General features: G+C 42.1%; 1 protein-coding gene across 1 annotated transcript; it reads right to left on the bottom strand.

Moving 5' to 3' along the window:
• Positions 1-13,798: 13,798 nt before the first annotated feature.
• LOC118413121 (membrane progestin receptor beta-like) lies at positions 13,799-15,243 on the bottom strand. Its single transcript, XM_035816295.1, has 2 exons — positions 15,003-15,243; positions 13,799-14,544 (listed from the first exon to the last, which is right to left on the bottom strand). The coding sequence occupies exons 1-2, from the start codon at positions 15,223-15,225 to the stop codon at positions 13,799-13,801; spliced, it is 969 nt and encodes a 322-aa protein (XP_035672188.1). The 5' UTR covers positions 15,226-15,243.
• Between the last annotated feature and the right edge of the window lie 22 nt (positions 15,244-15,265).

Here is a 15,265-nt window from a genome sequence, read left to right as displayed (position 1 = left end):
GACGTGTACTCAGGATGTGTGCTACTCTCTCCGCTGCAAGCAAAACAGAATTATCCTTAAGAGTAGTACATGAAGACTTGTCACAGAAGGCAGAATTACAGTAGATATGCAAAACTTCTTTCGGCAAATAAGAATGAATTAAATGTTAATATTAAGACTCACCCGACACCAGAATCTGCACACACCTCTGCTCACTGAATTGCCTGAAAAAAATGGGAACAGTTTGAAACTGTTGAGACTAATCAATGCTACTTTGAAACAAAATAAAGTCCAATCTTGAATCCAATCTTGGATTCCTACCCATTATATTACCGATAATCTATTGTTAGATTAGCGATACAAACAGACTGTGAAATACTTCCACCTGCTCAAAGCAATTGATGAGTCCATACATACGTAATGAAGCTTACGTTTAACATTTTACGCCGAAGGTTATACCAGCTATATAGATACAGATCCACCTACAAAAGGTCGTTAAGTACTTAAATAGAACGGAATGACTGTTACCAGTTAGTATCCCTGACTTTCAGACATGGTATGTAGGTTCCAGTGGTGCCTAGCGGTATGGACCAGGTTATGTCTATGAACTTGGCCTTCGGGCTGCCGGCAACGTCCTGTAGACTCGTCTTCGTCATCCCGGAGGGGGGACCGATCAGTGCTATTTCTACGATACTGGAAATAAATTGATGATTAGATCTGCTCAAGCGTGCTTAACTTCCTTTTCTCCAAATCTTTTTTCTAACGCACACCCTTGTCAACCATTGATAGGTATCATCATCTTCATCATCGGTCGACACGACGGGTTTATACCGCCCCTTACGGGGTGACATACACTTTTGCTAGCTGATTACAAGACGGGGATGCGCCAGGTGCCCCAGTATGGTAGGTATATACACATGTTAGGATTTTAATTCCTATGTGATCATTCTTTGACAATGCATATATGTCGCGTTTTGCTCTGGGATTTATTTTAGATAAAATACTTGTTGTTGGCTAGCTTTTATCAAAATGTCATTCCTAAATAGTACTGGTACTATTTTTCTTCATCATCAGAGGAAACACGTGTCTTTTATGTGTTTGTTGACGTCTTAATGTGCTATCTTTATTTGTGCCTAGTGACATTCATAACTGTCACAATGTTTTCAACATGCTACAAAACATTTTTGCCTCTCTTCAGTAAGACCACTTTCTAACAGACCCTTACCTGGCAGACGTTTTCTCCTGGGAAGCTTCAACCCTCAGGGCGAAATCGTCCCCAGATGACACGGGTACGCATGCGCCGTCTAAGGCCATGGACGGCGCAAATACCGGTACGTCGTCACATCCTGCGTTCACCTGCAATATGACTACTTTTAGCTTCCTGTCTGGTGGTTTTCTTGGGTGTTGCGTTCTTTAATTTCTAGGTTTTGATGATACCGTCCAAATGGTTGATAAACCCATTTGCTGCAGTATGCATGTGACCTTGTCTTGTTTTTGCTTGTGGTATGGTTTAGTGGAAACATTATTGCATGAACTTACGTTCTTTCGGTACATAACATCATGGGCCTCAAGTGAATTTGTCTTAAGTTGTCGTGAGAATGTTTATATAGTCAGGAGGTAAACATCACCTCTGTGTTAGGTAAATTTAAGTTAGATTGATAGATATCATGTAAAACAACTTTAAGTTGAAAAGAAAAGCGTTTACGTGAGATTTCCTTGAAAACGTGTCGTTTTTTTTAAGCATATGGATCAAGACATATTATTGCAACTTTGTCCTGATATCTAGCATTGGCTACATCACTCGATGATTCAGATTACGGAGACAATACAACACACTTGAAGTAGCTTTGATGGCGCCGTTCTGTGTTCTGTTCATCCAGATTATCATCCAATATGGCGCCCATGCTTGACGTAGTGGTTTTCGAACGTTCCGTGAAAAAGATCTATAGCCTACCTCGATGACATTGACGAGGAACTGCAGGGGGATCTTGCTGAGCGGATCGGCGGTGGTGACGGGACCGTGCCCGGCCAGGCTGATGGGCTGCCGCGGGAAGTCCTCTATCTGCAGCGCTGCAGGGTACCAACCAGCGGAGTACGAGTTTGTAGATGTCGCGTCGAAGATGATCGTGCAGGTGTCCTAATGTTCACAAGGTGGTGAAAGTAGTGAAACGCTTATTCATAGTAAATCACTATAGATTTTTCAGTAGATGTTCAGTTCAATCCGTCAATCCTGAGAGCTAGTTCGCGATCTATGAGGCTCTATGGTGACATAACGAAGTTATTGGTAACAACAGCATCAAGCAACGAATCGGACATGAAAATCGTTTCTATATGAATAGTTCGATCAGTTTATATGTCCCTGGATGACATGATTTAGCACACAACATGGAGTTTTATCACTGAAACTTTGGCTTAAACAAAACATTGGGTTGTGTGAAAAGAACTTTGTTATCCATCCCTACACATGATGTACATTTTATGCATTTTAATCATGTAATTAGAAATAAGAATAATTACGAGGAGAATCCATCAAACAATAGTCAGAAATGTCATTAAGCTGACGATGATTCTTTAACGTGTCTAGTCTATGCAGCATCGAAATATACCAATAGATTGACATAAAATATAGTACCTAGCGTTTAACTTAGCTAATCAAGAGGCAAAACAAAGCTTTGACAAAGGTATTTCTTCGTAATTTACATCGCAGAATCTTACCTCGGTCTTGGCGTGTGAATGAGCCCAGAAGGATGGAGGGATGGAATGACACGTGCATTATGAGGATCGTGACAAGTTGGACATTAATGTCAGTGAACATGAATGACAGTGATAAAATGAAGTGTAAATTTGTGGCATGAGCGTGGTGCTGAGAGATGTGACACAGGACATATTCGTTGAAGTACTACGATACAATACAATGCAACACACCAAAGTCCACAACATAAAATTATCTATCAAGTTGCACCTCTGCAACTACAGTCAATGCTACAGAATCTCTAGGGTCAATTCTACATTCAATGATTAGGTTACAACACAACAATTATCTGCACGCTCCCAATGACGGACTAGATCCCTAAGATCTGATGGCGGGAGTGAGTGGGGATCCCACGTGTGGGTTAGACCCTGAGAGCGACTGCATCCAATTAACAACTTTGATCCCCGGGGGGGGCCCAAAGATCCACCTTTACCCATTTTCGTCTATCCGGCCTTCCCTTAAGAAGAATTTTTTTTTTCTGAAATCAGGCGAAAATTAATGAGCATCCATAAATTTTACTTGTTGTGGCCTTATGACTATTTACGATTATAAACAGCCCGTTATCTACCCACAAGTATTCTCCAAGCACAGGTTGGGTCGCGGAGATAGTAGTAGTCGGGATTTTTCCTGGCGTGAACAAAGCGAACCAGTAAAAGTCCTGCCCACTACTATCTCCTCGACCCGACATCTGCTTGGAAATATCCGCGACCCAACCTCTGCTTGGAGACTATATTATAACACAAAGGGGCCTGAGGCCCTCTTTCCCAAATGGGACCGGAGTATACTAGAAACAGTGAGTTCCCCACCTGCTCCAGTACGGACCCCGGCAGGGCCCCGCAGATGCTGTTACACTCGTGCCCGACCGCCCACCGGCACCAGAGCACGTCCCCGTCCCGGTCCAGCTTCGGGATCACGATCTTGTTTTCGCACCCGAGCTGAGCCCTAATCATGAATGAATGAAGACCTTTAAATTTATTGTACAATTTTGCCCAACCGAGCTAAGTACATGTCACAACAAGTCAGGATATATACATATAAAAGTATCACAAATCTAGTCTAACACAAAACTTCGGCTTCTTCTCGCTTCTTGGTAATGGTGAAACTGTAGGACTGTGTATGGGTTTAGCTATTGTCGGTTTGTCAAAACGCATGAGAAATTTAAACTTGTCAGTGCTACTCATGTGTCTAAAATGAGGGAAACTACTTTCTATATAACTAATAAAATAGAGTATTTCTGTCATTGACATACATATCGCAATCAACAGTGAAGTGCACTTCAACTTCTACCATGTGTGAGGTACAAAATTGGCAGACTCTTTGTTCTAGAGGAGTGCGGTTGTGCCTTCCTGATTCAATTCGCAGTTGGTGGCAACTGATTCTTAGTTTAGCAATGGTAGTTCTGTGCCGAATGTTTGTAATTTTCAAATACTGCTCTTCATTGTATGTGGATTATAAGATTGGGATTTAAAATGTTACAATGCCGTGAGTTTCTGTCATATTTGTCTGAGATCGCCAAACTCGATCTTATTTTCACAGCCGAGCTGAGCCCTAAGGTGGAAATGTAAAAAGTTACGATGTCGTAAGTTTCTGTCATATCTATCCATGGTTGCCCAGTTTGATCTTATTTTCACTTTTACAAAAGGAAATGGACAGAAAAATGACTTGTGTTGACAAAACTATTCAGAATGGAAAATATAGCGCTTGATGTAGACCAAATCCCATGTAGCCATCTGGTATGAAATGTTTGCTCCCAGAAATTCACAGAACCACTTTTTTTTTTCTCTCGGAGAAAAAAATACAGAACGGCTGTTGTCCTTACCAGACCATGGGCGGTAGTGTGGAGGTGGGGCTGTTGTTGGGACGGCCGGTATCGGAACGGACGGCTAGATGGACCGACGCCTCCAACGTCCACCCGCCGCCCTTACCGGTGTTGAAATCAATCCAGTTCCGTCCTGTCCACCTGTATAGTCACAAAGAGGCATTTAGTCTCAACTATATATTACCACATGTTTTCAGTCATGCTCACTTGAATGATACTGCAGACGTTTTGGTTTGTTTTTTTCTTACCGCAAAATTATTATACTACAAGCAAAACATTCCACTGTCAATAATGCTCACAAGGCACTGGTGTATGCTCTAACAATGTTGTACCTTCGCTCATAAAGGCTATGTTTCGGAAAGTGGAAAGGGAGCATAAGTTAAATTGAACAGTACTCTATGAGATACGGCCCGGGTCCTCCGAACGTGTAGGTGGATGTGCGCTCGCCCTGAGTCCACGTCTCCACCTCACTGGCCGCCACACAGTAGAACTTCGTGTCAGCCACCTGCACATGCAGATAGCACACGTTTGAATCATCCTCATACTCAACTACTACTGTCAGAACTGGTCAATAAGGCCATCAGGGACCTATAAACATGGAATAACTTGCAAGATCCTAATCATAGTCGCGGGTGCTCACCACCACCCAGCCAGAGTGGGAGTAGCTCAAAGCATGAAACTAAAACAAACAGCAGTACACTACGAACCTAGCGACCATCCCCTCCATACCATAAAACAGCACCCCCAACCCTAACCTTGAAGTCTTCAATTGATTGAATTTGGCGTAATGCAGATGGACCATGTGAATACATTGATTTTTCACTCTACTAATGTTTTGCACCATGTATGTGCAGATATTTTGTTGATAGATGTATCAGGACTCGATGTAATCTGTATCTTTGGTATATTTATCTGACCCTTACCTCCCTCATGACATCAATGAAAAGCGGCCTGCAGGCTGAATGACTGGACAAAAAAGACCACCAAAAAGACGATACATCGGCAAGGTGCTCCCTATTCATAGGTTATAACTTGTAGTTGTAAAGGTTTGCTCGCAAAACGTCAGTATTCAAGGTTTTTAAGGTTTTTCTTTTTCATTATTTCCTTGTTCGACATATTTCCTAACCTTCCAAAAAATTACAGTCATTTGCCTGTAGTTTTGTATTGTTCGGGCTGAAGTAAGATGACGTTTTAGTTCGCGAAAGCAAACCGCAATCCGCCAGCTTATAAATAATTCACAACGCGGTCTGAGGGGCAATCTGGTCAGGTTTCACGACATTCCAAAGGTAAAAACATTTATCTCCAAATGTAAATCCGTCTTTGTTAATGCTTCTGATAATATGCACATATGTACACGCTTGTGCCCGGCAAGTAAGCTAAGCGCTGCCAAGGTAACGATACAAGGTAGTACTAGTGATACAGGATGATCAAGAAAGCCGGTGGGAGGTAACACAGCAAGCTAACGTAAATTGCCCCGACGTGTCAGCATTCTCCTACTATCCCTGTCACATTGGGCGAAAATCGATCGGACGACGATTCTGCGGCCATCGTCCGAGCCTCGCTTATAATAACTTAATTGCACAACACTTGTACAAGGTACAGATTATGGCTTATATGTGACGAGGGCAGTTTTCAGGTAAAAAATATGCGCAACCCTCTGGCTGATCTTCCATTGATACGCCCGAAGATCGTGGGTAATGTGACAGGAGTATAGCAATACTGTCAGTGTTCTCTCTAAACTAACTAAGACTATGACTCACCGTTGCCCCTGCACAGTCGCCGTTGGTACATTTCCAATCTCCGTCTCCATCGAAGAGAGTTCCACCCTGGATGTCGGTGTCACGGCACTTCTTCCTCGCCCAGTTCCAGTTGGACGTGCTTTGGAACGTCACCTGTGCGTGGAGAAGTTACAATAATTAGACTTTTGGACGTTTTATGTCGTCGTTATATAAAGAGTATTGGCCATTTCACAGCCGTATTTGGTCTGGTTTTAGCTATTCCGAGACTAGGTAAACTCGCTGACATTTGTCAGCACAAGTCTACAATGTTTTCTCTTATAACCACAGAAATAACCACAAAGTCTATGCCGTAAATGAAGCCATTTGCTCGAAGGCAAAGCTGTTGGGATATAATTTGGCCTCCACGCACACTGAAACCGAACCAGCAGGAATCAAGCAGAACCAGCCGAAATGAAGAATTTACAACATTCGTGCCAGTACAGTCTAGAAATTCTCACTGCATCCAGATATTTGTGTCCATTCTTGTAGTCGGCCGGCTTTCCACCGAATGACATCAGAAGATTTCGAATAATGTTGGAATGCCGTAGAATGTGGTCGTATTGCAATTAAAATATATAGTTACAATACACTTTGAATGCCGTTCGATATTTCTACACCTCAAATCCACCTTGAAAGTTTTAAGCATTACAAAAACATTCGGGACGGCCACAAGAATGGGTACAAATATCTGGAATGCGGCGATAATTTCTACAATACACTACGAATTCCAAGAAAAATACAAAGAATTATATTCAGACGACGACTACCCGGCTCATTCTTACTCTCGTTTGAAGGGGCATTAAAGGGGTCTTAAGGCAAACACACTGCTGCTTACCTGTTGAGGGTCCACATCTCCGGGCTCCCAGGTGATCATGCCGCCGCGGAAGTGAGAGGAGAAGCCCGGCCGGGCCATTAGCAAGGTTGCGGCCCACATGACAACGACGGTCATCACCATCTTACAACACCCCAAAGAGCCAGCACACGCCAAGGCCCTTACTGTTTTCGCCTGAAGGCCAGTTCTGTTTGCGCCCGTACCTTAAGGTACATACATAGCTATATCTATAGCAGGCACGCCGAGATACGGGGACACATCACATGTGACGAGCTGAGCTACCTGCTACTGCGTTTATACTTGATGAGCCCTCGAAATGACTTGTCGTGTCCTTTCATTTGTGTCATGGAGATAAGACGAAATACGTCTTTATGTGAGTATATCCAGTTGCATATGATATTAGAGTATTCTATTTGCAATACAAAGCTACCCAGAGTGAAAGGCATTTCATTCTGGGTATCGTCTGTCCGTGGACATTGTTCCTGTATGGGCCACGGAGAGATCAACTCGGAACAAAGGAGCGACACGCAAACTTCGTACTCAATTGTTACACACCATACGGGATGTAAAGAGCCCCTTCTTATTTTTGTGCGCCTGTGTACTATGACTCTATGGTCTATAGTTTCTAGAAAGTCCTAATAGCTGAACCGGCGAGTCTCTGTCCTGAAATTATATTGTTGCCTTTCAGCCGGGGGCGAAAAGATATCCCTTTCCGGTCGCCATTTATTGACTGGGGACAAGAAAGGTAATCCAAATTGCAAAGATGTTTCCAACGACCAGCAGTAAAAAAAAGTACAATGCTTCTCATATCAATAGTTTTGAGAAAGTATAGATATAGAATGATACAATCGTATATGATATCACATACAACAACCACGTTTTCAAAGAAAGACTTTTCTAAACAGCTTTTACGGACCTTGCCCATTTAGGAGTATGCCAGTTCAGCACACAATGGAACGAAACTGCATTATGGCTGAAATAACACAAAGTCGTATACACGCAAATGTGCATAAAAGCGATGATAATTTTTCTTTTACGAAATCTTCTTTCAGACTAGCCTGATACCATAGAATTACATTTTTTATGCATAACAGCTGTTTATGAAATTTATATTCTTAAAGTTGTCATGTGACACATGGTATCAAGTTTGCTGTCATAAGTAATACATAGTTGCGTTGGAGTGGCACAACAAATTAAGCGTTGGAAACCAAGAAGTCCTGGGTTGGATACTCGCCAAGCCCCCGACGTTGTGCCCTTGGGAAAGGCACAGTGTCACTTTATTGTTGACTGTACTTTATACAACAACGAAAGAAACGTCCTTTTTGAAAATATACAACATATGTTCAATAATTTCCGATACTTGAATACCACGGAAAAATTCATATTTCTCATGCAATTAGATAAACCATACATTATTGATTCCATCTTTCCTTATGTTTATAACTGTTTTAAGAAGCGAGAAGAAGTTGAACTTGTACATACTAGAATGTACATATATTAGAATATGTAGAGATGATAAGATACCTTTTTTGTCAAAATTGTACCTTATCACTAGCGCTACGACATGTACTTAGCTGGTTTGAGCACAACTGTACAATAAGGGTCATTCATTCATTCATTATAAAGACTCTATAAAGGACTTTCTCCATTCCACCCGGGTACACAAGTGAGTACCTGGCTTCGGCTGAGGAGGTAAAAGGCGGTGAAGGAGAGGGCCCTAGGGATGGGCTCCATCTTCCAATACCGTGCCCTAGACACAGTGGATAACAACCCACTGTCCGTCCCTTCAGCCTCACAAAAAGAAGTAGTTACTCAAGCAACTGGATATGGTTTTGGAAACGGTCAGACGTTTTTGATAGAATCCACTATCCTTGACCTGGAAGAAACAGGTCTTTTAAACTCTAACTATATGAATAAAGACAATTTCAGTTGTCCAATAGGAAACGTTATAAGACAATTCAGACTGAAGACAATTTGGAAACGTCTGACCGTTTCCAAAACCATATCCAGTTGCTTGAGTAACTACTTTTTAGCTTTCTTATTACCTGGATGTCTAACCTACATCGACGTAGCCTACCTTTAACTTTGAATTTTACCATAGGTGATATCCTCTTCACCCTTATATCATTTAATGTACTTGACGCTGTGTCTTGAAATGAGGAGCCTCGCCGATTCATGTTCATGCGCTCATCGTGACAAGTAATTTTAGATAAGGTTGAGAGGATATATAGCCGGGAAATATAAACTGATTTAGAATAAAAAACGTGACGACAACGTTAAACTAACCCTTTTATGAATTAACGAAAGAACAATGAACAGTTGTCAGCTATGATACCATAGCAAACATCAACTCTCATAATTTCACCCGGTGCCATAATACCGCCACTGAGAAAGAAGTATGGCAATGAAAACTACTATAGCCATGGCAATGGTATAATAGTTTACATGTGTTCTTATATGTATGTATGCTTATATCTATGTTCATCCCAAATTATATGTCTATAATCTTGTGTCAAAATCGCGGACAAACACTTTCCAGGGTATGGTCCCAAATTTCTCAAACAAACGTTATAAACCATTGAGTTACCACTATAAGTGCCACAGGTGTCACGTTCTTCTTAACCATGGATGCGTGCCATTTGGACGACAGTGGCAACACCATTCACTTTCTCCTATTCATATGCTGTTTTTCACTTGAATTGCGAGCTATATCTACCGCTATACTTATTCATACTTACCGAAGTTAGTCGTTGATTCAATTGACCAGTTTTCTGATTTACGTAGAAGTGCTTGCAGCGCACACCATGAAGATCGCTACTAGTATTCAACCGATTAAAGAAACAAAGTCTCAGGGTTAGTTATTTGCCTTGTGACAAAGCCTTACGAGCAAAGATGAAAGCAATGTAGCCATACGCTGCAAACAGCACAGCATAGCACGTCGTGATTGACAGCTCTGTAGGACGAACGAGATCCTGATGGCGACCGCTCTTCAAATCTGCGAAGATCGCCTTCAGGTGAGTCAGTGTCGAGGTGGAACATATAACATGGAAGATCTGATGTCCGTGGCCGATGACGTCACACATGCCGGGGAGAAACCTCTGCGGTACCTCTGACGCGTGGAAGAATCCACCTGTCGCGAGAAGCAGGATGTGACGTACGTGCATCCATGTGACGTCATCCACGCTTCCGTTGTAGACGTCCGAGAGAATGCGGTGTATTATGGGTAACGTGCCAAACAGATACGTCATGCTGAATGAGCATAGCTGAATCATAGATCTTTTGGGATCCCCCCTCCCGTATTCAAAATGCGCGTGAGCATTGGCCACCATATACAAACAGTTAAGCAGTAGAACCACCCACGGAAACCAAGGGTGCACGGCGTAGGCATAAGAAGGCTCACTGCTGATGTAGCAATGAGCAAGCGTGAAGCTGAATAAGTAAAAGGCGATCCCCATGAAGTCAAACATAAAGCCGATGTGGTACGCAGCCACGGAGCGAGAGTACAGCAGGTGTGCACACGTGCTCAGGAAGTGGAGGGTGAAGTTGCTAATGGCGGCGTAAAGAAACAGTCTTGCAGATACACCGCCGGTGAACTTCACCTCATCTGAAACATATCAACGTTAACAGATGTTACATGCACATTGATTACAAGTGCATGCAGCTATAGATTTTCATGACTGTATAAGAGAAGTTACAGACTGACCCTTGAATTCCACCAGTCCGTGAATTAAGCACACAGTACAAGGCCGGCTCCTCAAATAACGACATAACGATGAGTAATTGAAAAAATACAAAGGAAAACAAACATTAAACTTATGCTATACTAGCATCTAAAATTGATAATGATGATTTCAAAATTATAAAGTGAAATCAAAGAAATGTAACATCAGTACTATGAATTCGCAAACAAATATCAGAAATAAGGCTGGTTTTTAGAAAGAATCATGTCGCTACGCTGTCCTGTGAGCGCTGAAAATTAACAGACAGGGGTAAAGTCCATCCGCAATAGTCTCACCTGAGTATATGCTCCGCAGGTACAGCAAGTAGATACACGGGATGATGTTGGTCCAGACGTTCACGGTTTCGTTGTGCAGGGAGAAGATACTCGTCAGGTAATAGCGCCATGGCCGGTGTGGGGGCCTGTATCCGGTAAGGACGAACGGCTCCTTGTGTACGTCCGGAACCTCGTCGACAGTCAGGAATCGTCTCATGGTGGCCGGTCACTCTGCAAAACTACAAGCGTGATAGGGAATGACTATATCTCTGAAGCTTGTGATGATAAGGGGTTTAGTTGAGGCAACACACTGTGTTTGCTTATTCAAACAGGGAGGACAACCTTTGGCACATCTTTGCCTGTGGGTAGGTAGCTTGTATATTTTTTATTTTTTTTATTTATTTATTTTTTATTCACATTTCTTTAAAGAGGATGAGACGGAAAGCAGACCCTGCTTATCGAGGTCTTCTCCTCATGTACATAAACAAAATAAGGACACACATACAGGACTACAAAACGCTAAATAACAAAGTCAAGAGATAATGATAACGACATGAAATAAAACAACAAGGAATCAAATAACAAAGTGACGTGTAGCTGGTATACAAACTTAGAAGTAATCAAATAAGGTTATAAATCAACTTAAACAACCTGTCTATTGAACACAAGACACAACTACATGAAAATAAACAAGGAATCAAATAACAGAGTGACATATGGCTGATAAACAAACTTAGAAATAATAATCAAATAAGGTTCAGCTGAAACGATCTGTCTGTTTGATGAACTTGAATACAACATCAAATAAATGACAGTTCTGAATGGTAGATAGTACTGGGTTTCCCCTGAGTAAGGTTGAACATAAAATATTTTCAGTGGTGTGTCTTGGGTCAAATGGTAAGATACCCTGCATGAACATAGTGTATTTCTATGTCACTACAATTGATATGGTTTATACCAGCATTACTACAACGAGACAAAACAGAAAGAATGAAAGAAAGAAAGAGAAATAACGGATAAAGACACAGAAAGAGATCGTAGTGGGGGAAGGGAACTTTGGAAAGTAACACTAGAATTGACCAGCTGTCTTCTTTAAGCCCCTGTCACACAGCCCCGGTCGAAATTTGGCCGTTTTTTGTTGTCGACAAATTTGTAAATCGTCTGAGATTCGAGACCATTTATCACTCGAGTATCGAGGTCTGTTCGATTTCCTGCATTCCAACAGGGGTGATGGAAACAAACTATATTTTCTTTCGCAATAGTGTATCAACCAAATAGACACTGTTGCTTTTTTGCATTCTTCACAGGAAGCATTTCCATCATGTTCCCACCAACCTAGTCCTGTGCCCACATTGCAAAAACAGTTGGGGCGGCAGCACTACTGACGGGACTTACAGGTTATGTTTACGCATCTATCTGGCCATTCATATCGCTACGTTCTCAATATGATAAAGACGTGCAATCTTAAAACGGTAACGTATCGCTGATGTAACGACACGAAATGAAGAAGTTCACCTGAGTTTAAGAGATCGAAGCGAATTTCCTGTCCGGTGGAGAGGCACAAGGAACACTGTTAGAGATCAGGACGCTGATATTGTGTTACGTGCAACAAAACACAGCGGATTATCAATACAATGTTTAATCTACCCTCTTCCCACAGAGGGGTAAGAACAAAGGTCAGATTTCGTGTTTATGCCAACGGTTACTAGGTTGATGTTATCGAATCTTAGCGGTCTCCATGCTAAACTATGTGGTCCTTTGGTTAGAAAATAGACTAATATACTAAAATATACTAATAAATGGTGCTCGAAATTACGCAGAGCTAAGGTAATTGTTACATGCGGTCATTGGTAGATTTAATACATTGAAATTGATGCAGAAACAAAGATGCTCAACCAAAGTAAATGTTTCACATTGTTTGTGCCGCCTAAGTCTTAATATGAGGAGCTTTGCCCATTGATGCTTGTGCCTCATTTTCTGATGAGGTTAATTACAAGGATCAATCTTTATACAGTACGGGAAAAATAAACTGGTAAAAATTTGAAAACCAACGAAAGCAAGTGAGTATAGTGAGAGAACAATGGGTAGTTGTTAGCCTTTTTTGTCTTATTGTTTCGATAACAAGGTAACTGTTTTATGATGGTCGCCTGCAAACACCCAGTTTCCCTGTATTACTACTTAACCACTCCCGAATTATCCGGTCACTTCCAAACATTAGAAATACCATCACTTTTCCCACTTTATTTTGCTACTTGAATTGCCAACAGCTATTGCCACTCTGCCTTTCATATGAGAGAGAGAGAGAGAGATTTATTGCCATTGACATTAAAACTCTTGCAGCACATGAACAAAAGGCTGAATTGTCATCTTTTTACAGTCAGTATTTCAACCTTCAACTTGACATAGTCAAAACATCGAGTGACAAAATAACATCTAAATGTTTACAACAATTGATTACTTATTACGCAAAGAAATATTCACTACTAAACACAAATTACCCGTCCTGGTTCAGGAGCTTTACGGTCTGAACTGATCGGTGAATAAATTTACCAGTTTTCTGTTTTACGTAGAAGTGCTGGGAAGTGCTGACAGGGTGTCACATAGAAATGGTCAAGAAATCAGTATTGAATCGACAACGAGCTAGTCAACTGCCTTGTGACAAAGCCTTACGAACGAACACGTAAGCAATGTAGACATACGATGCAAAAAGAACAATGAAATAGGTCGTAACTGATAGGTCGGTAGGAAGAATTGGATCAAGATGGCGGCGGTTCTGCAAGTCGGCGAATACGGCCTTCATCTCGGTCAGCACCGAGACGGAACCCAAAACATGGAAGATCTGATGTCCGTGGCCGATGACGTCACACATACCGGGGAGAAACCTCTGCGGTACCTCTGACGCGTGGAAGAAACCTCCTGTCGCGAGAAGCAGGATGTGACGTACGTACATCCATGTGACGTCATCCACGCTTCCGTTGTACGCGTCCGATAGAATGCGATGTATTATGGGTAACGTACCAAACAGATACATCATGATAAACGAGCATAGCTGAAGCATAGCCCTTTCCGGGTCCCCCCTCCTGTACCTTACATGCGAGTGAGCATTGGCCGCAAAATACAAACAATTAATTAGGAGAGCCACCCAAGGAAACCAAGGGTGCACGGCGTAGGTAAAGGAAGGCTCACTGCTGATGTAACCCTGAGCAAGCGTGACGCTGTACATGTAAAAGGCAATCCCCATGTAGTCAATGGTGAAGGCGACGTGGTGCGCAGCTACAGAGCGCGAGCACAACAGATGAGCGCACGCGCTCAGGAACTGGAGGGTGAAGTTGCTGGTGCCGTAGTAAAGGAACAGTCTTGCAGAAACATCACCGGTGTAGTCCAAATCGTCTGAAACAAATCAAGAAGATACGTTAACCGATCTTACATCTAAATTACCCTTACCTCTTCCCTCACGACTTCAATGAAAAGCGGTCTGCAGGCCGATTTGAGCGTCTCGTGACTAAATAAAGGTTCAAACAAACAAGTAAACAAAATTGAATCAAATGAAGCAAACAAAAAAACTGCTATGATAGAATATTCTCATTAATTATGCAAATGCACTCCTATTTTGCATAATTAGCATTTCATTTTGTACAACATTGTCTAAAGTATCTACATACCAAAAATCATGAAAATCCGTTGTTCCCTTCTTGAGTTATCGTCTTCAGAAGTTTTTGACAAAAATGCCCCTGCTAACCCAAAACTAGCCGCTAGGGGGCCCAAACTTATGTTACTTGTTTCTGAGCACAAGAGCTATCTAACACCCCATAAATACGCTAACAATGAAAATGAAAAAAATATGTCGCTACGAAGTCCATACGCAAGATTCTCACCGAAATACGTCTTCAGCACGTAAAGCACGTAAATACTCGGGATGAGGTGTGTCCAGACGCTCATCGTTTCGTTGTGCATGGAGAACATACTCATCAGGTAATAGCGCCATGGCCGGTGTGGGGGCCTGTATCCGGTCAGGACAAACGGCTCCTTGTGTGCGTCCGGAACCTCGTCGACAGTCAGGAATCGTCTCATGGTGGCCGGGCTCTTTGAATAAAGGAGTGATCTATTTGTA

This window comes from Branchiostoma floridae, chromosome 4, assembly GCF_000003815.2.
Source record: "Branchiostoma floridae strain S238N-H82 chromosome 4, Bfl_VNyyK, whole genome shotgun sequence".
In the NCBI taxonomy this organism is placed as follows: Eukaryota; Metazoa; Chordata; class Leptocardii; order Amphioxiformes; family Branchiostomatidae; genus Branchiostoma; species Branchiostoma floridae.
The sequence above is the reverse complement of the archived record's forward strand: the minus strand, read 5'-3'. Positions and strand labels throughout refer to the sequence as shown.